The sequence below is a fragment of the Lipotes vexillifer genome, unplaced genomic scaffold, assembly GCF_000442215.2.
Source record: "Lipotes vexillifer unplaced genomic scaffold, Lipotes_vexillifer_v1.1 scaffold36, whole genome shotgun sequence".
Lineage (NCBI taxonomy): Eukaryota > Metazoa > Chordata > Mammalia > Artiodactyla > Lipotidae > Lipotes > Lipotes vexillifer.
The window spans coordinates 1,645,748-1,672,092 of NW_006792448.1; the positions used below are offsets into that span (position 1 = coordinate 1,645,748).

The 26,345-nt window shown below is 37.2% G+C and overlaps 1 protein-coding gene across 1 annotated transcript in view; it reads left to right on the top strand.

The window, feature by feature from the left end:
- ACAA2 (acetyl-CoA acyltransferase 2) overlaps positions 1–26,345 on the top strand; it is a 43,620-nt gene that overhangs the window by 7,149 nt on the left and 10,126 nt on the right. Inside the window, exons 2-8 of the mRNA XM_007465592.1 lie at positions 1,222–1,388; positions 6,082–6,210; positions 18,231–18,347; positions 19,824–19,971; positions 21,829–22,004; positions 22,542–22,671; positions 25,611–25,681. Coding sequence (XP_007465654.1) covers positions 1,222–1,388; positions 6,082–6,210; positions 18,231–18,347; positions 19,824–19,971; positions 21,829–22,004; positions 22,542–22,671; positions 25,611–25,681 — 938 coding nt within the window. The remainder of the gene's footprint in view (positions 1–1,221; positions 1,389–6,081; positions 6,211–18,230; positions 18,348–19,823; positions 19,972–21,828; positions 22,005–22,541; positions 22,672–25,610; positions 25,682–26,345) is intronic.

The window sequence follows — 26,345 nt, forward strand, 5'->3', positions numbered from 1 at the left end:
GTCTTCTTGAAACGTTGACGTCTTTTGAATATTCTGGCCGATTTACGACCCCAGGGTTTTTTTGTTTTTGTTTTTTTTTTTTTTTTGGCAGGTGGCAGTAGAGTGCCTTGGGAGGGGACAATTTGTATTTATCTGTACAGGGACACCAATGGAACCAATAGTAATACTGCAAATTTGTAGTCTTTGCAATAATAGATGTATAGATAATTCCTCTGTATCCTTTGTGGTTAGCTCAGATGTAGGAAAATTTGTTACATTCTAACTGACACGTTATAATAGGATATTAGCAAATGAGAGTGTCTTTAGAGAAAAACAATCAGAATTAATGTTAAATAAAGAACTGTTGAAAAAATGCTTTTTGTGTATTTGGAAAAAGAGTCATTAGGTCTGGGGAATTTTACAGGTTAGCTGACTCCAGATACTGGAGGGGCTACCCATGATAAAGGTCATCTGTTATGCTCATTTTATTCTAAGAGTAAAAGGTAATAGTTCACATTATTTGAAATTTGTAATTTGAGTCATCCTCTGACTCTAGAAGCAGTGACATATGTAATACAAATTCAAAGCAGTGTATGTTCTAGATGCTATATAATCTGTCTGAGTTTGGAATGCATTTGGATAGAACTACGATTGGTAGATGGAACACTTGGTAAGCCAAGCCAGCTCAGTATGAGAAAAAAAATCGTTAGGTTATGTTGCCTATTCACGGGCACACTGCTTCACACAATGGAGCATGCCTTCTTACTGAAAGTTCTTTAGCAGAAGTTAGAGAGGACCTCTTGTCAGGAATATTCTAGAGGATGTTCTTATAGGATGAGTGGTTGGCCTCAAACAACCTTAAGGTACCTTCTAGTTGGGAGATTCTTTGATTCTATGACTAGGCAATATACTCCAGCAACTAGAAGAAGCATTTCGTTTTAAACAAATGTTTCTAGCATTGCAAATCATCAGATTATAAGAATGTCATCTAGCCAAAATGGATTGACATAGTAGCCTGCAGTACAGTTCTTGGTGCCAGCATGTAGGTATTGATCAAAATGATAGCTTTTAGTACTGCTTCTGTGAGTGTGGCCCATTCTATGTATTATTATGTGACAAAGATTTTTAGTTATTTAATTGAAAATTGTACTTTACAATAAGGTTCACAATGAAATTATTTAAAGCATGTTAGGGACACTGACTAACCTGTAGTTGCTCATAAATCTCTCCTCTTTGCAATAGGTGTGTTCATCGTTGCTGCTAAGCGGACACCCTTTGGAGCTTATGGAGGTCTCCTGAAAGATTTCACAGCTACTGACTTGGCTGAATCTGCTGCCAGGGCTGCCTTGTCTGCTGGCAAAGTCTCGCCTGAAACTATTGACAGTGTCGTCGTAGGCAACGTCATACAGGTTAGTAGGGCTGAAGGGACATTTCATTCCTATTGCTTTCTTTTATCAGTTTCTAAAAATAATTCCTTTAACGTGTTGTAATGGTGTACTAGTTAATAATAGTTGAAGGTATTCATAATTTGAGGAGTCCTCTGACTCCAGAAGCAATGGCATATATAATTCAAAATGACATATATAATTCAAAAGAACATATATTCAGAAACTATATATCTATCTGGGATCTGTCTGGGACTCGGGATACATTTTATTGCTTCTTAAATAGCAAATTAATCTCCTTGACTTATTTGAAGTAAATTGGTTCTCTCTGTGTGCCACTAAGGACGGTAGCAAACCCAAGCAATGCAACACATCTCCCATCATTTCTTACACACAGTAGGAGCTTGGTCAGTGTTTTGTGGGAAATGAGAAGCTCCTTTACCCTCTACCTTGCTATGTATGGTGTACAAAACAGATGATTCATTTGCAGTAATTGAAAGCTGAATATTCCTTCAAAGTGTGGCCATGAAGTGGGGACTGTCTTACCCTTCCCAGACCTCATTGGTGGGACGGAGGCTGTACACTGAGTGCATTGCCACTGACAGTACTGGGGCCCTAATCACTGTTCTCCTGACTCGTTAAGGTGGTTCCAGACTGAGAAGGGTGAGGCAGACTGAGAAGACTTGAGGCTACTGCCACTTCCTGCACTGAGCGCTTTCAGCTCTTAGAGCTGGGATAAGGCTCTGAAAAAGATGCACAGTTGTCCCTTGTGAATAATGCTGCTTTGAACATCAAGTACAAGTTTTTGTGTGGACATAGGTTTTTATTTCCCTTGGGTGTACACCTATGAGTGTAATTGCTAGGCTATATGGTATCTCTACATTTAATTGTTTCAGAAACTTTCAGACTGTTTTCCAAAGCAGCTGAAACATTTTATGTTCATACCTACAGTGTATGAAGGTTCCACTTTTGCCGCATCCTTGTCAACACTTGTTATTGTGTGTCTTCTTATTATAGCCATTCTAGTGGATATGAAGTAGTATCTCATTGTGCTTTTAATTTGCCTTTCCCTGATGATGTGAACAACTTTTCATTAGCTTGTTGCCATTGCCGTATCTTCTTGGAGAGTGTCTAATTCATATCCTTTTCTCGTTTTTTAATTGGGTTTTTTGTCTTTTTATTATTGAGTCATAAGTGTTCTTTATATATCCTAGATATGAGTCCCTTAATAGATACATGATTTGTAAATATTTTTCTATACTTTGCTGTCTTTTCATTTCTTAGTAGTATCTTTTGGAGTATGAAAATTTTTAATTTTGATGAAGCCCAGTTTCAGTTGTTGTTGCTCAGGCTTTTGGTGTCATTATCTAAGAATGCATTTCCATAGCTAAGGTCATGAAGACTTATCCCTATTTTTTCTTCTGAGTTTTATAGTTTTAGCTCTTACATTTAGGCCTTTGATTTATTTTGATTTAATTTTTATATATGTTTTGAGGTACAGGTCCAAATTCATTCTTCTGCATGTGGCTATCCAGTTGTTCTAGCACTATTTGTTGAAAAGACTGTTCTTTCTCCCATTGGATGGTCTTGGCACTGTTATGGAAAATCAGTTGACCATAGACACATGATTTTATTTTTGGACTCCCAGTTCTCTTCCACTGATCTATATGTCTATCCTTTTTATGTCAGTTCCACACTGTCTTGATCATCATTGCTTCTTTGTAAGTTTTGAAATCAAGAAATGTGAGTCCTCCTACTTAGTTATTCATTTCAAAGTTGTTTTGGCTATTCTGGGTCTCCTGCAGTTTGATAATTTTAGAATCTGTTTACCCATTTCTACAAAGAAGTCAGCTAAGATTCTGATAGAGATTGTTTTGAATCTGTAGGTCAATTGAAGGAATATTGCCATGAACATGGCATGTTTTTTCACTTGTATAAATCCTCTTTAATTTTTTTAACAGTGTCTTAGAGTTGTCAGAATATGTTTTGCACTTCTTTTGTTAAATTTATTCTTAAGTATTTTATTCTTTTAGATGCTATTGTGAATGGAATTTTCTTATTTCATTTTCAGATTGTTCATTGCAAGTGTATAGAAATGCAGCTGATTTTTCAAAAAAAGAAATGCAATTGATTTCTGTATATTAATTTTATATTCTGAAACCTTGCAGAACTCATTTATTACTTCTAATGGTTTTCTAGTTGATTACTTAGGATTTTTTGTATATAACATTATGTCATCTGAGAGTAGAAATAGTTATGCTTCTTTCTTTCCAATCTGGATTTATTTATGTATTTATTTTTCTTACCTAATTGCTCTGTCTAGAACCTGTGATGTTGAATGAAAGAGACAAAAAATGGATATCCCTGTCTTGTTCCTGATATTGTGGGGAAAGCATCCAGTCTTTCACCATTAAGTGTGATTATATGGGTTTTTCTAGATGCCCTTTATCAGGTTGAGGAAGTTCTCTTCTTTTCCTAGGTTATTGAATGTTTTTATCATGAAAAGGTGTTGGATTTTGTCAAGTGCTTTTTCTATGTCAATTGAGATGATCGTATGATTTTTGTTTTTTATTCTGTTGATACAATGTGTTATATTAATTGACTTTCACGTGATGAAACAACCTTACATTTCTGGATGACCCTTACACTGGTCATGCCATATAATTCTTTTTGTACATTGCTGAATTCTGTTTGCTAGTATTTTGTTGGAGATTTTTATATCCATATTCATAAGAGATATTAATCTGTACTTTTTTGTGATGTCTTTGTCTGGTTTTGATATCAGGATAATTCTGGCTTCATGATGAGTTGGGAAGTGATCCTTTCCTATTTTTTAGGAAGGGTTTGTGAATAATTGGTATTAATGCTTCTTTAAATGTTTGGTAGAATTCAGTAATGAAGCCAGTCTGGGCTTTTTTGGTGAGTAGTGTTTTGATTACTAATTAATTCAGTCTTCACTTATTATAGGTCTCTTCATATTGTCTATTTTTCTTTGAGCTGGGTTCGGTAGTTTGTGTCTTTCTAGGCACTTGTCCTTTTTACCTAAATTATCTAATTTATTGGCACACAACTGTTCATGGTAGTCAATTCTCGTTAATTCACAGTAGTTATGTTTTATATAGTTGCCGTGTACACCGAATTAGCAACTATTGAACCACTGCTCTCAGGGGAAATGACAGGGTGAGGTTCCTGTGAGCCTCCGGTCACAACATTTTTGTTAACTGAGCAGTACATAACCTTGTTTTATATATGTTTCTATTTAAGGACACCGTATTTAATATATATTGTTGATTCATTAGCATTAAACTCACAGCCAACAGCACTATCACTCATGCCTGAATGAAGTTTATCTAACACATATTTTCTCTGTGAGGCACATCACTGCCTTCTTGCACTTAGGGATACCGGAGAGCAAGGACTTCAGCATTATATACTTGGGGGCCATTTTAAACAGTAAAGTCACCCACAAGAAGCACAAAAATGCATAAAACTAAATAGACTGCAGGAAGATCACTGTTTCTAGGTTGAGAGCTGAAGCAAGAAGGCAGAGTGTCCCCTTGTTCATCCTTAGCTAGGAACGTGCATGTCAGGCAGCTAAAATTTTTCTCCACTCTGCACATGTCTGCAAATGACCACAAAAGTGCTGCAAGTATTGATTTTGGGGGTTACAAATAAATTTTAGCAAGTAGGTGAATTTGCAAGTATATAATCTACACATAATAAGAATCGACTATATTTTGAACTTATATATTTATGTCCTGCCTATTTTGAGAGGTGTTAAGGTTCTTGGTGTTAAAGGCACTAATGTACCTTTATTGTAGAGAGAGCTAAAGCAAATTTGATAAAACGTAAAGAATTGGTCCATCAAGGTAACTTTAGGGTGTTCATTGTACTGTTCTTGTAACTTTACATTTTATCAAATTTGCTTTAGCTTTCTCTACAATAGAAGCTGTTGTTATCGTTAAAAAGAAAAAAAAGTCGTTTCATCCCTTCTTACTCAAAGTGTGGTCCTTGGACCAGCAACATTGGCCTCACCAGGGCAGTGGTTAGAAATGCAGAATCTCAGGTAGTCCTAGACCTATTTACTGAGAACCTACATTTTAACAAGATGCCCCAGTATGCATTTTAAAGTTTGGGAAGCAGTAGTCTAGTCCCACCTCTTATTCTCCTGACCATTGTTCATCTCTCCCCTTCCTAGGTCAGCCAGCCTCAGCCTTGGTTACACATTACAATCACCTGGGTGCTATTAAAAGTAGCTACTGATGCCTGTGGCCACCTCCAGCCTTTCTGGTTTAATTGGTTTGGTTAGGAGCTTGAGCATCACTGTGTTAATAAAGCTTCCTCGGTTATTCCACTGTGCAGCCAAGGTTGAGAGCCATAGCCTCTAATGCTTCCTCTGTTAAAGAACGTACTACTTTGAGATAGCATGTTCCATTTTTAAACAGTTCTAGTTGTTATGAAATTCTGTGTTCTACTGAGGATTTAATATAAGGATTTCTCATACTTTGTTTAAAATCGAGTTGGCCGAATTACAGTTTTTATTCAAATCATTAACACGTATTATATAAAATATGCTGTACCTGTATGCATTGTGTCCTACCTTAGAGCCATATAATTTATAATTTTTGAAAAATTGTAAACATTTTACTATATTGTGTCCTTCTTCTTAATTCCTAGATATATAGAGGAAATTCTTTTTCTTTTCCCTCTGTTCCAGACTTCTTCAGATGCTATATACTTGGCAAGACATGTTGGTTTGCGTGTGGGAATCCCAAAAGAGACCCCAGCTGTCACTGTTAATAGGCTTTGTGGCTCCGGTTTCCAGTCCATTGTGAATGGATGTCAGGTATAGGTAACATTTAATTCTCTGAAAATATTAATAGTTATTAGAGGAAATGCCTCACTTCAATATAACACTGTAGGTTTTTAATTTTATAGTACTTATTAGGAGAGGTCAGTATTTAATTTTTCTTGGAAAAATATTCATAGAAAGTAGTTTCTTAAAAGCTAGTAATGAACCTTGAAAACAGTATGCTAAATGGAATAAACCAGTCACAAAAGGACAAATACTGTATGAGTCCACTTATATGAGGTCCCTCAAGTGGTCAGATTCATAGAGACAGAAAGTAGAATGGGGATTGTTGGGGCTGGTGGGGAAGAGAGAATGGGGAGTTAGTGTTTAGTGGGTATGCGGTTTCAGTTTGGAAATTGAAAAAGACTTCTGGAGATGGATGGTGGTTGGTTGCATAACAGTGTGAATGTACTTAGAATTGGTTAGAATGGTAAATTTTATGTTATGTGTATTTTATCACAATTTTTGAAAAGCTAGTCGTGACTGTCATTCTTATTGAGTGCTTCCTATGTGCCAGACACTGTGCACGTAGATTTACATTCAATATCTCATTTAATCTTCACAACTGTCCTATGAGGCAAGAGCTATTGTTCCCATTTCACAGGCAAGGAAACTGATTATTAAAGGCATTAAGGTTACTAAGTTATAGAGGAAGAATCTGAACCCAGGTCTGTGAGAATGCTGGGCAAGGCAGTTTGAAACACTGAATAAAGACTCTAAGATGAGGAAGGGAGCTGGAGAATTTAGAGGATGATAAGAAATGTATTTTATTACAAAGGAACTGATGATACTGTTGGTAGAAGTACAAACTAGCATAATCTCTTCAAGGGATAGTTGGGCAAATACATTTGTTCCCTTGAGCATAAGGAAAAGGGATATAGTAAAATCTAAGTTGTCAAAGTCTTCATGTTATTACAAAATAAAAGATAAAACTTTGTAATGAATAAATCACTTTCAGGTTAATTTATTTCTGTAACAATATATCAGGTAGTGACCCTGATTTTCCTAGCAATCATTTTAAACATCAGGCTCTTGGAGGGTTTTTTGTTTTTCTTTTTTCCCTCCAGATTTAAAGTGATTTATTTTCTAATAATAAAAACATAACATGTTCATTATGGGGATTTTAGAAAAATAGAGAAGAAAAAACATAAAAGTACCCTAAATTCCTACCTCTAGTGTGAATTTTAGATATATATTTAAATAAATAATCGGGTACTTAGATTACATAATTTTTTACTTCATATCTCAACTTTCTTCTAATTCTTTCTTCTTCAGTCACGATGACTTTTGGAAGCCTCCTTAGACCCGGTCTTTGTCCTTTTGGCTTAGGGATGAGCAAGTTGCAGCCCATTGGCAGATCTTGCCTGCTGCTTGTTCCTCTACAGCCAACACGTTAAGAATGTTTTTTACATTTTTAAATAGTTAAAAAATTAAGTGAAGAATAGTATTTTATGACACATGAAAATTATATGAAATTTAAATGCAAGTGTCCGTAAATGAAGTTTTATCGGAACACAGTTACACTCATTTTATAACTGTGTTATCAAAGTTTTTCTGTTAGGTTACAAGATTCATAAACCTCTCTTGTTTCTGGAACCTCTCTCAGGTTAAGCTTTGAGGAAGAGAATCAGTAGCCATATTAGTTTGCCATTTAATTTAAAATTGTACATTTATCTTTAACTTGCAAAAACTTGGATAATTATTGGTACTGAAAAAGTCATTTTTTTAAATTTTTGTTATAGGCATTTTTAATGTCTACGTAAAACCTCAGAGCTACAACATTGTTAATTATGCTTATTGTTGAAATAACATTGAGGTTAATGTTTTGATAGTGTACCCATGTAACAAGGGGTTTATAATATTTTAATTGCATAGATTTTAGTAATCAGAACTTTCACTGGACATGTGATACAGAATTGAAGGACAACTTGGCTCATGTACTAATCAATTTTGTTCATTTATAAGGGGCAAAATCAACTTATTTTCTTGTTTCTTTATATTACTCGACAGTCGTCCCTCAAATTTCAATAAGCTTCAATTTCATTTCCTGAATTCAGCCTCTGGGGTGCTGCACGGCTGTTGTAAAAATAACAGCAATCACATGTACAACCAGTGCAATGAAATATCCAGGAGCATGTTGAGTGTAGCTGCAGACAAGTGATTGATAAGCTGCAATGTGTAACATGCTATTTTTCGTGTAAATGTACAAAAACTAGTTATATGAGTTCACCTTTGATTTTCTTTGAGAACTTATACAGAACATTCCTAAAACATAACGTTTACAAACTTTACAATATGTTAAATAATTTATGGTTCAGGTTCATCTGTATACTGCTTTTTTTTTTTTTTTTTTTAAATTATAATCATAGACAGCCGGGTACACAAAAGCTACAGATCACCACAACAAGATGCATGCAAATCTTGAATTCTTAGAGGATTTTTTTTAAAGATTAAACTTCCTTTTTAACCCATTATATAATAAAGAGAACAAGCTGACTAGGATAGATGACTCCATAAATCTCTCTAATTATTTCACACTAAAAATAAAATTTGAATCTACTTTATTAACAAAAAAGCAAAGGTACATGCAGAGTCCTCAACTATAGCGTGTATTATCACACCACAATGTTAAATGTAGCTATTTTCACTGCACAACTTTTGGCAGCTAAAGCTGCATATATTATCCCACACGGATGATAGAAGGAGGCCAATCTTAACATATGCAAAGGAAATTCACAGCCTCAATAATATTCATTGCGATAGTTAATAACTCTGAAATTTCAAAACATTTTCTATTTTTTCTAATCGGAATCATCATGAATCAGGTTCCAATTTTTTCTCTTTTAGTCCTTAGAGAAAATAAATATTAGCTGGACCCTGGTGAGAACTCATTCTTTAACTCGGTCTGTAAAATAACATCTTGATCTTGATGAAAATGAACTAGGTCTAAATATACAGCTTTGGGGATTTCCTCAACTCCTTTTCATTTTGTCAATGTCTTTTTAAATTGTGGAAGTCAAATATAGACTTTGTTCTGAGCCATATGACTTGGAATTTTGTTCAAATGGAATCAAATTTGAATTAGGAACAAATTAATCTAATCTACTTTTATTACAGGTGTAGGCATACTACATACACAAGCTTCCATCATTGTCAAATATAGTAACATAATGCTATGGATGATAACTAGGATTGTCCTATTCTGAATCCATATAAATGAATGGTCTGCTTGTTTTGATATAACAAAATGTGGAAAATGTCTTAAAAATCGCATTTTCAAAAATAGATAGGAATATAAATCTAATTAATGTAATACATATTATAGCGGAGTAGGAGAGAATCAAGATGATTAAATGTTTCTGTAACCTCAAGGTAAGATTTTACTCCTCTGCCTAACACTACTAAATTCTTCCCTTTAAAACACAGGAATATTGTTATTACTAAATTTTCTAAGGGACTAGGCTAAATGCAGTTTCATCATTAATGTTATACTCATATTAAAGTATGACTCTAAGAAGAATATTGCTCTGACTTCTTTTAAAACTATTGTTCCTGAGCCCTTAAGTCTTAAATTTCTGGTGGTTTCTTCAAGGCACTTAGATTTTATACACTGTCTTACTAAATATTGGGAAACAACACTAATAATGATTATTACTCTTGATTCCTTTGTGGTTGGAAAGAAAATTTGCATGAAATTGACTTTGAACAACTTTCCACCAAGGAAATCATGTTTTTAGGCTTTTGTTGCCATTAATTTTACCCTTTCTTCAGCGTACTTAGCTCATATGTTTTGCTTTTTCACCAAGCTTATAGCAAAGATGAATTGCTTGGCCAGTTATCATATATGTGATGGCAGGACTGGTAAGACAAGAGAGGGAAAAAGTATATAAGAAAAGAGATTGGCATAATAGAGAATGAAAGTGGTGGATAACTATATCCCTCCTTAAATGAGGTTGACATTATTACAGATCAGACAGAGTTTTCCTTTGCTACTGTCTATATTTTATCACAGCTATAAATTTTGAGACCTTACGTGATTTTCATTACTATAATGGGACAAAATATTTTATACTCACATTCTTGGGTTGGAGTCCATTTTGCTTTATAAAATGGGTGTATTCAAGAGAGTAATTTATTATTTAAACGTCTTTATTGGAGTATAATTGCTTTACAATGGTGTGTTAGTTTCTGCTTCATAACAAAGTGAATCAGTTATACATATACATATGTTACCATATCTCTTCCCCCTTGCGTCTCCCTCCCTCCCACCCTCCCTATCCCACCCCTCTAGGTGGTCACAAAGCACCGAGCTGATCTCCCTGTGCTATGCGGCTGCTTCCCACTAGCTATCTCTTTTACATTTGGTAGTGTATATATGTCCATGCCACTCTCTCACTTTGTCACAGCTTACCCTTCCCCCTCCCCATATCCTCAAGTCCATTCTCCGGTAGGTCTGTGTCTTTATTCCTGTCTTGCCCCTAGGTTCTTCATGACCTTTTTTTTTTTTTCCTTAGATTCCATATATATGTGTTAGCATATGGTATTTGTTTTTCTCTTACTGTCTTCACTCTGTATGACAGACTCTAGGTCCATCCACCTCACTACAAATAACTCAATTTCATTTCTTTTTATGGCTGAGTAATATTCCATTGTATATATGTGCCACATCTTCTTTATCCATTCATCTGTTGAAGGACACTTAGGTTGCTTCCATGTCCTGGCTATTGTAAATAGAGCTGCAATGAATATTTTGGTACATGACTCTTTTTGAATTATGGTTTTCTCAGGGTATATGCCCAGTAGTGCGATTGCTGAATCATACGGTAGTTCTATTTGTAGTTTTTTAAGGAACCTCCATATTGTTCTCCATAGTGGCAGTATCAATTTACATTCCCACCAGCAGTGCAAGAGTGTTCCCTTTTCTCCACACCTTCTCCAGCATTTACTGTTTCTAGATTTTTTGATGATGGCCATTTTGATGATGGCCATTTTGACGATGGCCAGTGTGAGATGAAACCTCATTGTGGTTTTGATTTGCATTTCCTAATGATTAATGATGTTGAGCATTCTTTCATGTGTTTGTTGGCAATCTGTATATCTTCTTCGGAGAAATGTCTATTTAGGTCTTCAGCCCATTTTTGGATTGAGTTGTTTTTTTGATATTGAGCTGCATGAGCTGCTTGTAAATTTTGGAGATTAATCCTTTGTCAGTTGCTTCATTTGCAAAAATTTTCTCCCATTCTGAGGGTTGTCTTTTGGTCTTGTTTCTGGTTTCCTTTGCTGTGCAAAAGCTTTGAAGTTTCATTAGGTCCCATTTGTTTATTTTTGTTTTTATTTCCATTTCTCTAGGAGGTGGGTCAACAAGGATCTTGCTGTGATTTATGTCATAGAGTGTTCTGCCTATGTTTTCCTCTAAGAGTTTTATAGAGTCTGGCCTTACATTTAGGTCTTTAATCCACTTTGAGTTTATTTTTGTGTGTGATGTTAGGGAGTGTTCTAATTTCATACTTTTACATGTACCTGTCCAGTTTTCCCAGCACCACTTATTGAAGAGGCTGTTTTCTCTCCACTGTATATTCTTGCCTCCTTTATCAAAGATAAGGTGACCATATGTGTGTGGGTTTATCTCTGGGCTTTCTATCCTGTTCCATTGATCTATATTTCTGTTTTTGTGCCAGTACCGTACTGTCTTGATTACTATAGCTTTGTAGTATAGTCTGAAGTCAGGGAGCCTGATTCCTCCAGCTCCATTTTTCATTCTCAAGAGTGCTTTGGCTCTTCAGGGTCTTTTGTGTTTCCATACAAATTGTGAAATTTTTTCTTCTAGTTCTGGGATGAATGCCATTGGTAGTTTGATAGGGATTGCATTAAATCTGTGAATTGCTTTGGGTACTATAGTCATTTTCACAGTGTTGATTCTGCCAATCCAAGAACATGATATATCTTTCCATCTGTTTGTATCATCTTTAATTTCTTTCATCAGTGTCTTATAATTTTCTGCATACAGGTCTTTTGTCTCCTTAGGTAGGTTTATTCCTAGATATTTTATTCTTTTTGTTGCAGTGGTAAATGGGAGTGTTTTCTTCATTTCACTTTCAGATTTTTCATCATTAATATAGAGGAACGTAAGAGATTTCTGTGCATTAATTTTATATCCTGCTACTTAACCAAATTCATTGATTAGCTCTAGTAGTTTTCTGGTAGCATCTTTAGGATTCGTTATATATAGTATCATGTCATCTGCAACCAGTGACAGCTTTAATTCTTATTTTCCAATTTGGATTCCTTTTATTTCCTTTTCTTCTCTGATTGCTGTGGCTAAAACTTCCAAAACTATGTTGAATAATAGTGGTGAGAGTGGGCAACCTTGTCTTGTTCCTGATCTTAGTGGGAGTGGTTTCAGTTTTTCACCATTGAGGATGATGTTGGCTGTGGGTTTGTCATATATGGCCTTTATTATGTTGAGGAAAGTTCTCTCTATGCCTACTTTCTGGAGGGTTTTTATCATAAATGGGTGTTGAATTTTGTCAAAAGCTTTCTCTGCATCGATTGAGATGATCATATGGTTTTTCCCTTCAATTTGTTAATGTGGTGTATCACATTGATTGATTTGCATATATTGAAGAATCTTGCATTCCTGGGATGAACCCCACTTGATCATGGTGTATGATCCTTTTAATGTGCTGTTGGATTCTGTTTGCTAATATTTTGTGAGGATTTTTGCATCTATTTTCATCTGTGATATTGGCCTGTAGTTTTCTCTCTTTGTGACATCTTTGTCTGGTTTTTGGTATCAGGGAGATGGTGGCCTCATAGAATGAGTTTGGGAGTGTTCCTCCCTCTGCTATATTTTGGAAGAGTTTGAGAAGGATAGGGGTTAGCTCTTCTCTAAATGTTTGATAGAATTCGCCTGTGAAGCCATCTGGTCCTGGGCTTTTGTTTGTTGGAAGATTTTTAATCACAGTTTCAATTTCAGTGCTTGTGATTGGTCTGTTCATATTTTCTGTTTCTTCCTGGTTCATTCTCAGAAGGTTGTGCATTTCTAAGAATGTGTCTATTTCTTCCAGGTTGTCCATTTAAGTGACATACAGTAGTTGCTTGTAGCAGTCTCTCATGATCTTTTGTATTTCTGCAGTGTCAGTTGTTACTTCTCGTTTTCCATTTCTAATTTTGTTGATCTGAGTCTTCTCCCTTTTTTTCTTGATGAGTCTGGCTAATGGTTTATCAATTTTGTTTATCTTCTCAAAGAACCAGCTTTTAGTTTTATTGATCTTTACTATTGTTTCCTTCATGTCTTTTTCATTAATTTCCGATCTGATCTTTATGATTTCTTTCCTTCTTTGGTTTGAGGAACAAAAGACTTTGGGTTCTTCTTTGTTCTGCTTTCTCTAATTGCTTTAGGTGTAAGGTTAGGTTGTTTATTTGAGACTCTCCTTGTTTCTTTTTTTTTTTTTGCGGTGCGCGGGCCTTTCACTGTTGTGGCCTCTCCCGTTGCGGAGCACAGGCTCCGGACACGCAGGCCCAGTGGCCATGGCTCACGGGCCCAGCCGCCCTGTAGCATGTGGGATCTTCCTGGACCGGGGCATGAACCCGTGTCCCCTACATCGGCAGGTGGTCTCTCAATCACTGCACCACCCGGGAAGCCCTCTCCTTGTTTACTGAGGTAGGATTGTATTGCTATAAACTTCCCTCTTAGAACTGCTTTTGCTGCATCCCATAGGTTTTGGGTCATCATGTTTTCATTGTTATTTGTTTCTAGGTATTTTTTTATTTCCTCTTTGATTTCTTCAGTGATATCTTGGTTATTTAGTAGCATATTGTTTAGCCTCCACGTGTTTGTATTTTTGACAGTTTTTTTCCTGTAGTTGGTATCTAGTATAGCATTGTGGTCAGAAAAGTTACTTGAGACTATTTCAATTTTCTTAAATTTACTGAGGCTTAATTTGTGACCCAAGGTATGATCTATCCTGGAGAATGTTCCAGGAGCACTTGAGAAGAAGTTGTATTCTATTGTTTTTGGAAGGAATGTCCTAAGTATCAATTAAGTCCATCTGGTCTCATGTGTCATTTAAAGCTTGTGTTTCCTTATTTATTTTCATTTTGGGTGATTGGTGAAAGTGGGGTGTTAAAGTCCCCTACTATTTTTGTGTTACTGTTGATTTCCCATTTTATGGTTGTTAGCATTTGCCTTGAGATGCTCCAATGTTGGGTGCATAAATATTTACAATTGTTATATCTTCTTCTTGGACTGATCCCTTGATCATTATGTAGTGTCCTTCTTTGTCTCTTGTAATAGCCTTTAATTTAAAGTCTATTTTGTCTGGTATGAGTATTGCTACTCCAGCTTTCTTCTGACTTCCATTTGCATGGAGTATCTTTTTCCATCCCCTCACTTTCAGTCTGTATGTGTCCCTACGTCCGAAGTGGGTCTCTTGTAGACAACATATATACGGGTCTTGTTTTTGTATCCATTCAGCCAGTCTGTGTCTTTTGGTTGGAGCTTTTAATCCATTTACATTTAAGGTAATTATCGATATGTATGTTCCTATTACCACTTTCTTGTTTTGGATTTGTTTTGTAGGTCTTTTCCTTCTCTTGTGTTTCCTGCCTAGAGAAATTCCTTTAGCATTTGTTTTAAAGCTGGTTTGATGATGCTGAATTCTCTTAACTTTTGCTTGTCTGTAAAGGTTTTAATTTCTCCATTGAATCTGAATGAGATCCTTGCTGGGTAGAGTAATCTTGGTTGTAGGTTTTTCCCTTTCATCACTTTAAATATGTTCTGCCACTCCCTTCTGGTGTACAGAGTTTATGCTGAAAGATCAGCTGTTACCCTTATGGGAATTCTGTTGTATGTCATTTGTTGCTTTTCCCTTGCTGCTTTTAATATTTTTTCTTTGTATTTAATTTTTGACACCTTGATTGAATAGTGTCTTGGCATGTTTCTCCTTGGATTTATCCTATATGGGACTCTCTGTGCTTCCTGGACTTGATTGACTATTTCCTTTCCCATGTTAGGGAAGCTTTCAATTATAATCTCTTCAAGTATTTTATCAGATGCTTTCTTTTTCTCTTCTTCTTCTGGGACCCCTATAACTCAAATGTTGGTGCTTTTAATGTTGTCCCAGAGGTCTCTGAGACTGTCCTCAATTCCTTTCATTCTTTTTTGTTTATTCTGCCCTGAGGCAGTTATTTCCACTATTTTATCTTCCTGGTCCCTTATCCATTCTTCTGCCTCAGTTATTCTGCTATTGATTCCTTCTAGAGAATTTTAAATTTTATTTATTGTGTTGGTCATCATATTTTGTTTGCTCTTTAGTTCTTCTACGTCCTTGTTAAACGTTTCTTGTATTTTCTCCACTGTTATTTCCAAGATTTTGGATCATGTTTACTCTCATTACTCTGAATTCTTTTTCAGGTAGACTGCCCATTTGTTTGGTCTGGTGGGTTTTTAACTTGCTTCTTCATCTGCTGCATATTTCTCTGTTTTCTCATTTTGTTTGACTTACTGTGTTAAGGGTCTCCTTTTTTGCAGGCTGCAGGTTCATAGTTCCCATTGTTTTTGGTGTCTCTCCCCAGTGGGTGAGGTTGGTTCAGTGGCTTGTGTAGGCTTCCTGGTGGAGGGGACTGGTGCCTGTGTTCTGGTTGGTGAGGCTGGATCTTGTCTCTCTGGTGGGCAGGACCACGTCTGGTGGTGTGTTTTGGGGTGTCTGTGAACTTAGTATGACTTTAGGCAGCCTCTCTGCTAATGGGTGAGGTTGTGTTCCTGGCTTGCTAGTTGTTTAGCATGGAGCATCCAGCACTGGAGCTTGCTGACAGTTGGGTGGAGCTGGGTCTTAGTGTTGAGATGGAGATCTCTGGGAGAGCTCTCGCCGATGGATAGCATGTGGGACCGGGAGGTCTCTGGTGGTCCAATGTCCTGGACTCAGCTCTCCCACCTCAGAGGCTCAGGCCTGACACCTGGCCAGAGCACTGAGTCCCTGCCAGCCACGTGGCTCAGAAGAAAAGGAAGAAAAATAAGGGAAGAAAAGAATATATATATATATATATATATATATATATATATATAAACAAATAAAAATTTTAAAAAATTAAAAAATATGAGAGCAACCAAACCAATAAACAAATCCACCAATGGTAACAAGCACTAAAAGCTAAACTAAGATAAACATAAAAATCAGAAATAAATCAGTTGCAGAAAGTAAACCCCAAGTCTACAGTTGCTCCCAAAGTCCGCCGCCTCAGTTTTGGGAACATTTGTTGTCTCTTCAGGTATTCCACAGATGCAGGGTTCATCAAGTTGATTGTGGAGATTTAATCCGCTGCTCCTGAGGCTGCTGGGAGAGATTTCCCTTTCTCTTCTTCGTTCGCACAGCTCCCGGGGTTCAGCTTTGGTTTTGGCCCCACCTCTGCATATAGGTCACCCTCAGGCATCTGTTCCCTGCCCAGACAGGAGGGGGTTAAAGCAGTGGCTAATTAGGGCTCTCTTGCTCACTCAGGCCAGGGAGAGGAAGGGGTATGGTAGTCATAATTGGAATGCCAGGTGAGCCCATGGCAGCAGAGTCTGGCATGACATTGTAACAGCCTGAGGCACGCTGTATGTTCTCCTGGGGAAGTTGTCCCTGGATCTCAGGACCCTGTCAGTGGCATGCTGCACAGGCTCCTGGGGGGGTGTGAGTAGTGACTTGTGCTTGCACACAGGATTCTTGGTGGCAGCGGCAGCAGCATTCACAGTTCATGTCCGTCTCTGGGATCTGAGCTGATAGCCGTGGCTCATGCCCTTCTCTGGAGCTCACTTAGGCAGTGCTCTGCCTTCTGTGGGCACATGGGGAAGGAATCCCCTCTCCTCGCACATCCTGAAACAATGGTATCTCCTGTCTTAGGCAGCTCCAGACTTTTTCCCAGACTCCCGCCCGGCTAGCCGTGGTGCACTAGCCCCTTAAGGCTGTGTTCACGCAGCCAACCCCAGTCCTCTTCCGGCGCTCCAACCAAAGCCCGAGCCTCAGCTCCCAGCCCTGCCCGCCCCGGCGGGTGAGCAGACAAGACTCTCAGGCTGGTGAGCGCCGGTCGGCACCCGTCCTCCGTGCGGGACTCTCTCCGCTTTGCCCTCCGCACCCCTGTGGCTGCGCTCTCCTCCGCGGCTCCGAAGCTCCCCCTCCGCCACCCGCAGTCTCTGCCTGCGAAGGGGCTTCTAGTGTGTGGAAACCTTTCCTCCTTCACAGCTCCCTCCCCGAGGTGCAGGTCCCGTCCTTATTCTTTTGTCTCTGTTTTTTCTTTTTTCTTTTGCCCTACCCAGATACGTCAGGATTTTCTTGCCTTTTGGAAAGTCTGAGGTCTTCTGCCAGCGTTCTGTAGGTGTTCTGTAGGAGCTGTTCCACGTGTAGATGTATTTTTGATGTATTTCTGGGGAGGAAGGTGATCTCCACGTCTTACTCCTCCGCCATCTTGAAGGTCTCTCTCCTGGAGGGTTGTTCTTTGCTGTTATTCTGAGAAATGCAAATAGTAGAAAAATTTGGAAGAATGAAACAGGTTCCTCTTTATGAGTCCTCTAGGTTAACCTAGTTCTTATAAATCTGTGGTCTCCTTCAGATTCATCCATTAATAGGGTAAATTTTACTTTTGCCTTTTTAAAGGATTTATTCTTTATTATCTGCTGGCAATCTGTACATTTATATCAGACATTAATATCTATGCTAATTTTCAGTATTTGTATTGAGTTAAGAATTACCATTCCTTGTCAAAATGTAGGTAGGATTTGTTACTTCTGCACAAATGATTGAAGTCTGTTCGTTTTTTTTTTCTCCTTGTATCGTGGGAATGGATATTTTAGCATTTGCTTTGCAATTACTTTACAAATATTTCCCTTTGAGACACTGTAATGTGGAAGTTTTACTGTTAAGCGAGGGTATGTTGCTTATTAGCTTTACTATTGGTTTACTGCTTAATACATACTTTTAAGTACATACTTCTGTCACAATAAAAGGTTTCATTGTTGTCATTCATTTGTTTTTAAATAGGAAATTTGTGTTAAAGACTCTGAAATTGTCTTGTGTGGAGGAACTGAAAGCATGAGCCAGGCTCCCTTCTATGTCAGAAATATTCGTTTTGGAACTACGTTTGGATCAGATCTCAAGGTTGGAACCATTAAAATTTTTAAAGATTATTTCTTATGCTATTGTACTGTAATTTCAATAACAGCATTTTGGGGTAGAGAAAAATTTTTATACCAATTTTGTTAATAGGGCATTGGCAAAATATGAATGATTTGAAATTTGTAAACTATTTCGTAGTTGTTAATTTTGACATTTTAACTCACATAAAAGTAGACTTTATCTCGGCACATCTTTGGTAGTGGCATTAACACCTGGGGAGATAGAGGAAGGGAAGGAGTGGATTATAAAGATGGGCAAAGGTTGAATTAATCTCTCTACTGAATAATTGGTAAACCAAATAATTAAATCTTTACCAAGATTTATGGAAATTTTATTTCTGGAGCAATCTCCATTGAATAGATTTCTTCTTTATCACAGAAAACATTCTCCTCAAATACAGTTTATAGTGTCCCAAATCAGTCAGATAAAAAACGACCCTTTGAGAACTGCCTGAGTAGTACTGAAAAAAAGTGATAGGACTTACTTCCCTGGTGGGACAGTGATTAAGACTCCATGCCCCCAATGCAGGGGGCCCAGGTTCGATCCCTGGTCAGGGAACTAGATCCCACACGCGTGCCGCAACTAAGAGTTCGCATGCCACAACTAAGGAGCCCACCTGCCTCAACTAAGACCTGGTGCAACCAAATAAATAAATATTTTTTAAAAAAGAGTGATGGTATGCTGTCCTTCCCACATCAAAGGGCTGATGACATTGTATATTCTTAGGATTTCCTAGTCGTAATCATTCATTTATCCCGTTCACCCAGCTTCTCACCTTGCGTTTTTGAAAGTTGAAAGGAGTAAGACTTAGAAAATATGAGGTAATATTTAATATACCTAATACGTTTAAGAAAACCTTTGGGAAGACAGGTCAGTGACTCAAAAGGTGACAAGGCAGTCTAGAAGAAACAGGTGGAATACATTTATCAGAGACTTAACTAATTGGATAACAAATACCAACCATTGCTCAAGGAGCCTATTCCAGGCTCTTTTCAACCTTGTAGTAACAACTGATTGAACCAGCTGTTCCTACCACAGAAGGCATGGGATGAAAAAGAGCACAGCCGTACGCTTTTGTGAGGGGCTTGTAACTGCTTTACAAAGGTGGCTGCAGGGAAGTGTTGCATGAGGACTCTGTGAAGTTTCTTACAAAGTGGAACCACGAGAGTTTAAGTTTTGATTGTGGGGTGAGTTCCTGTGTGTGCACAGGAACTGCACATTTACCACTCTTTAGAGCCCTGCATTTAGAGAGGAGGGTGTGTGCATTTTATTATGGTGTTGGATGGTTTTAAAAAATGTCTCAGAACCGAAATATAAGTCATAATACTAAATGCTTATCAGAAAATCTAATTTTACTATTTTTATTGGAACTGTTGATTATTTAAATTTAAAGAAATGATAGCATATTACTTTCAAAAGATACACTTTACAGATCATTTTATTAATTTCTTTTAATAGCTGGAAGACTCTTTGTGGACAGGATTAACAGATCAGCATATCCAAATCCCAATGGCAATTACTGCAGAGAATCTTGCTGCAAAACATAAAATAAGCAGAGAAGACAGTGACAAATATGCCCTGCAGTCACAGCAGAGGTGGAAAGCTGGTCAGTGAAATTGTTTATTATAAATATCTATAGAAAGAAAACTAGGAAAGATTTTTATCATTTTAGATTATAAAGGTCATATAATATTAGTTTAAAAGTATACCTTTAGAAAACCACAGTTTTTCATTATTCCTTTTTTTTAATGATTAAATATTCTATAATTGCAAATTAACTGGGTGTTTCTCTTTTGAAGTATGTGAATACTACTTTAAAAGTAGTATGGTTAATTGGCCCTATCTGGACACTTGAATTTTGCCCCAAACTGGTCAGCAGAAGACTCTGAGGGCTATGGTACACTCCATCAGAGATGATGGCTCACTGGGACAGCTGGGACAGGGAGGATGTCCTCCCCCGAGAGGCGTATCATATGCACAAGAAGGGGATGTTATGTTTGGGAAAGACCCATTGGGTATCCTTTTATGACTTCTCTCTCCCATTCCTAATTGAGAATCCTTGCGCCTGACTCAGAGACCCAGAACTAGTCCAAGGCCCTAGATGTGGTGCCATGGTGCCCTTGTGTAACATTGCACACTGCTGGTGAGCCAGTCCAAAATGAGCAAGATGACAGCCATTCTTTTATCAGTATGGTGAGTTGAAGAAATTTGTTAGTCCTCTGAAAAGGGTTTTGAAAACTAAACTATTATAAATGAGCAGAAACTCTTATTTAGGGGTATTAAATACTTGGAATAGTGAGGATAAAGTTCATTTTAGCATTTCAAGAGGGATAAGTCTAATGGAGCCAATCCAACTCATCCTCTGTTTTTTAGTTACACATTTAAGTGAAAGGGTATTGGTGTAGAGGTCAAGCGTTATCAGCCCATTTTTAATTTTGCCACATACAGTTTTTCTGACTTCAGTCAAGTCATTTGTTCACCAAGTATTTATTCACTGAGCTAATAACAGAGATAAAAATATTTGCCTCCCCTTTTTTCCTAACAGAGTTGTTGTGAGAACCAAATAAGGAAAGTGTTAGCCTGCTATAAAGTGATATCAAAATTAAGGTCATTGGCTTATTCTATTTCTGAAGCTTCATATTACTATTGTTACTATTGTCCAGTCCAGTCAGTGGAGGTGGAAGTAGGTAAGCTGTTTTTACTTAGAATTGTGTCAGTAATAGCACATATAATTTCTTCAGGTTGCCTGTCATTAAATTTCAGTCATAGATTACTTGGTGACATAGACAACTTGTTAACTTTTTTTCTTATTGTGGTAAGAACACTTAACGTGGGATCTATCCTCTTAATAAAATTTTAAGTGTACAATACATTATTGTTGACTGTAGGTGCAGCTTGGTAACTTTTTAATTACTTCATGTCTCACCCAGAGAAGTTAAAAAAGGGCATGAAATCCATTCAGCGCCATTACACCTGTAGGTAACAAACACTAATAGTCTAGCAGTACCTTGTAAAAAAAATCGGAAATTGTAATTTTAAAAAGGTACAGAACGCATCTGCATGGACAATAGTGTATTAAATCCTCCAATAGGCGAGGTAAGTTATGTAAGTAATAAAGGCTTATATTAAAATAGACTGAGATATACTGACATACAGGGACTGAAATTAAACTGAAATATTAAATTAAACTGAAATATGGGGACTTAATTAAATTAAACTGAAATATAGGGACTGAAATATTAAATTAAACAGAAATATAGGGACTTCCCTGGCAGTCCAGTGGTTAGGACTCTGCGCTTCCACTGCAAGGGGCACGGGTTCCACACCTGGTTGGGGAACTAAGATCCTGCAAGCTGTGTGGTGCAGCCTAAATTAATAAATTGAAGGATATATTTGATTTCATTTTTCTGCTTTTCTGTTATTTTTTCCCCCTTTCTTATGAATAGTCTTTCTACTATTTCAGCTAATGATGCTGGTTGCTTTAATAATGAGATGGCACCAATTGAGGTGAAGACAAAGAAAGGAAAGCAGACCATGCAGGTGGATGAACATGCTCGGCCCCAAACAACCCTGGAGCAGTTAAATAAACTTCCTCCAGTGTTCAAGAAAGAAGGAACCGTTACTGCAGGGAACGCATCGGTAGGTAGCACCACGAATTATCTTGAACTCTTCCTGATGTGTTCAATGCAAAATAATCATGCAGTACCCTTTAGATACCTTTCATGCTAGTCTTTGCTTATCTAGCTTAAGCTAGTAGTGTTCATATTCTATTAATTTGGGCTTTCATAGTCCAAAATAAAATATTTTAGCCAGGAGCCCTTATGTAATACTTTTCCAATTTCTTAGTCTTTTCAGAATGTTAGAAGGAAATCTACCTGGCTTATTATTTTAGTTTTTCTTCCTCGTGTATACAACTCATCAGATTTCTTCTTACATCTACCCACATCTGGATATAAGCTTTTTCTTGACATTCTTTCCTGTTTTCCCTTAGTGAGGTTGTGTTCTGTGCCTACAACAATCTCTTTAACCCAGCAGTGTGCCACTAATACTACTTGTATCCCAAATTATGGCACTGCTTCTTATGTATTGCCATAATCCTAATACCACTCCATTAGTTCAAACCTTGATTAACTATATTCTTTTACCCTCTAGTTAACATCTGTTTTTGTTTCCAAGGGGATTTCTGATGGTGCTGGAGCTGTTATCATAGCTAGTGAAGATGCTGTTAAAAAACATAACTTCACACCACTGGCAAGAATTGTGGGCTATTTTGTGTCTGGATGTGATCCCACTATCATGGGTATTGGTGAGTTTGTAGTGAAACAAACTGGTTCTGTTACATTTCTGAAGATAAGGCTTCTTTGGCATTCAGATTCCTGAAACAGTAGCCAAATCAAGGACACTTGTAGAGAAAAGGAGATTGTTAATCAGTCATTTAAACAACTTATCTTTATGAAAAACTATGCCAGGAATAATAGGAAGATCAAGACCATGTAAACTCCTTCTGGGCAGTAATCGTGTCCCGTTGTCCATTTAAGATACATAAAATTAACACACGGTAAACAACATAGAAGGATTACGAGGTACTGATAAGACAGAAGAAAACGTGAGATGGAAAAATCTTGGGGTGAAATAGAGAAGATACCCCACTGGGTGTTTTACACGTGGTCCTTAATATATCTCATTTAATCTTCCCACAACTCCAGTAACTGCTATGTGAGTCTTTTTTTTTTCTTTATTACAGTCTTAAAAGCTTACTAGCTTTCAGCTACCTGCTGTCAGCAAAATATAACTTTCATCTTAGAAATGGAAGGTAGCTTGAAAAATTAAATATCTGTATGTTGGTATGGCATTTATCATTTTGGTGTCTAGGGCAGTGGTTCCCAACCCCAAATGATGATCAGAATCTGCCCATAACCCTACTCCACCCCAAGGTTTTGTTTCAGTAGGTCCAGGGTAGAGCCTAGGAATGTGGGTTTTTTTCAGTGTACCTTGATTGTTTTAATGATCACCCATATTTATTTGATAGAGATAAGTAGTTATTTTATAGTTTTCAGTTTAACCTCATTTAAGAGGTTCTGATACATTTTGACATAGTTAGTGAGCAAGAAAATGTAGTTTTTCTTCCTTCTATTTCAGGGCCTGAATGTTTGCCCCGTAGTACAATAAAGGCCATTGAAATGCCTCTTCAGCCGGGGCAGCTCTTGCTTTATCTGTTATAGAGTTTCATTTGTAGAAAGGATTCCAGTGCTTCAAAAGAAATGAGTTAAAAACCAGCTCAAAGCACTTCTGATGAGACGCTTATAGCCCCCAAGGGTACCCAAGGTTACACAGCTGTTAGTGGTAGGAGCTAGCAGTAGGAGTAAAGTGTCCTTTTCCCAACAAGAATACTCTACCTTCCTGAGTCCCAGTAAATAGCAGAGTGGTATGGAAACAGTCCTTTAAAAATTAGTTTGTGTGGGCTTCCATGGTGGCGCAGTGGTTGAGAGTCCGCCTGCCGATGCAGGGGACACGGGCTCGTGCCCCGGGCCAGGAAGATCCCACGTGCTGCGGAGCGGCTGGGCCCGTGAGCCATGGCCACTGAGCCTGCGCGTCCAGAGCCGGTGCTCTGCAACGGGAGAGGCCACACAGTGAGAGGCCCGCGTAACGAAAAAAAAAAAAATTAGCTTGTGGCCTAGCATATTGTTACAATTGAGTGTAATGATTCTAAGTTAATATGAACACATTTAGTCATGCTGACTGTGGTTATGAAGACATGGAAGTATGTACAATGGTTTTATACCCTCAGCTTTCAGTTCTGTGTACCTTTCACCCCTGTAGGATACTTCACGCCCTGACCATGATGGGTAACTGATGCTCTTCTATCGACTACCCATCCCACTTTCATGTCTTAGAGATACAAAGAGAATCTGGAATTAGATTCCATATTAAATCAGTAGCCAGTATAGAACTGATGCTTTACATCGAAAAGTGTTAATTGGATGGCCCTGCCAATCAGCAGACTGTTGTCCAAGAAACTTTTTAACTAAGTGACAAAATTAATTACAATGTATTTAGATTGTGTTTTGCTTTTCTTATAAAGACTGATTTCCCATTTTACCTTAGGTATGTTTGTGAAACTTGATACAGAATATTTGACTACTTGAATTCAACAAAATACAACCACATATTTTTCTTTTTAGACATTTATGACAATTTCATTCTCTAAGAACAGATAGAGAAGTAGATAATCATCCCTAGCCAGATTTTTTTTTGGAAAGAAATATCAATTTACTTAAAAATTATGAGCAGTATTAAACTGTCATTAGTGATCATCAGAAATCTGGGAGGTAAAGTTTATTTCAAAAGTTTTTTAAGGTGGATTTGCATTTCTTCATTGGGGGTTATGTTTTATTTCAAATCTCTGCTTACCATTGGAGTTATAAATGTCTCCTTGCTTCAGATATCTTTTCCCTAAAGTGCCTGGTAGCTTTCTGTCTTACTATGCCCATATGGAGATACTACTGCTATTTCTTGTCTTTTGTCCAAATGGGCCTGAAAATTCAGAGTGTAGCCACAGTCACTTCTATACTGGGAATACATATGATTTGTATCCCAGGAGAGCGCTCAGTCTACCTTACCATTTGGTATTAAGAATGATCTATACATGGGAATTCCCTGGTGCTCCTATGGTTAGGACTTGGCGCTTTCACTGCTGTGGCCCGGGTTCAATCCCTGGTTGGGGAACTAAGATCCCACAAGCTGCACAAAGCGGCCAAAAATTTTTTAAAATAAAAACTAAAATTAAAAAAAAAAAAGCATTAAAAAAAAAGAGCAAAAAAACACCTATGTGTGTATGTACATAGATGTGTATATAAATTCGTGGAACTAATGAGCTTCGATCTCTCAATATTACCATGAGGGAAATAGGAGTTCATTAATAAAGGAAGACTTTCTAGGAAAAAAAAAAAAAAAAAAGAATGATCTATACAAAACCCCATATGACTCTTTTGGCTGTTTGGACTCTTAAAGTCACTTATGGTAGAACTTTTCATGTTAAGTTTTGCATAAGACTTGCATAAACAGCTTTTCACCTTGGTCCCATTTCCTGTTTCTTTATTGTCATATCATTTAGTATTGTGTGCTATCAGGGTGGCAAGATTTTCAGCTACTAACTGTCACTTTATTTCCTCCTTACTTACCTGATTAGTAAAGAAGGAGAAATTTGATACTTATAAGATGAAATTGGGTTTTGTTCTTATATAGGTCCTGTCCCTGCTATCAATGGGGCACTGAAGAAAACAGGACTAAGTCTTAAGGATATGGATTTGGTAGAAGTAAGTGTTCTGCTTTTTTTACAGCATAGATAAACCACCAACTTCTATTGCATAAATGGCTTTAGTTTGATTTTTATAGCTCTTTTTGTTTTAGTACCATTAAACTTTCCAAATGATGTGAATCTAAATATTACTTTCATTACATGGCTGTATTGGCATATAATCAGGCCATACCTGATTAAAATGCCTTATTTATATTTGAATAATTAAAAGAGCCTGATTTCTTCTACTAAAGTATAAACTCTTGGAAACGTTTTATGACGTCGTAAGATTCTACTACATTTTATACTATTAATGTTCCTGTTGAATTGAATTGAATGTTACATAAGGTGGGTGAGAAATAAGTAACTTTACCCTTATCTTATGGATTAAAGTGAAAAAATACAGGTAAAAAATTGACCTAATAGAAAAACAATAATCTGATCCCAAATCTGAAAGATTCTTGCACTTCTGCCACGTTAACAACCACCCCCATCCCCCAAACTTACCTTTGGCTTTTACACCATAGTGTGGCTTGATTTGGAATGCACCTATCATAATTTTTGGCATTGGAAACTTAAATTTATTGGAAGAGTGATTTGTTTAATGTTAATTTAAAACAAAGGCATCTTAAATACTTAGTACAATTAAAAGAAAGGATAGGGCTTCCCTGGTGGCGCGGTGG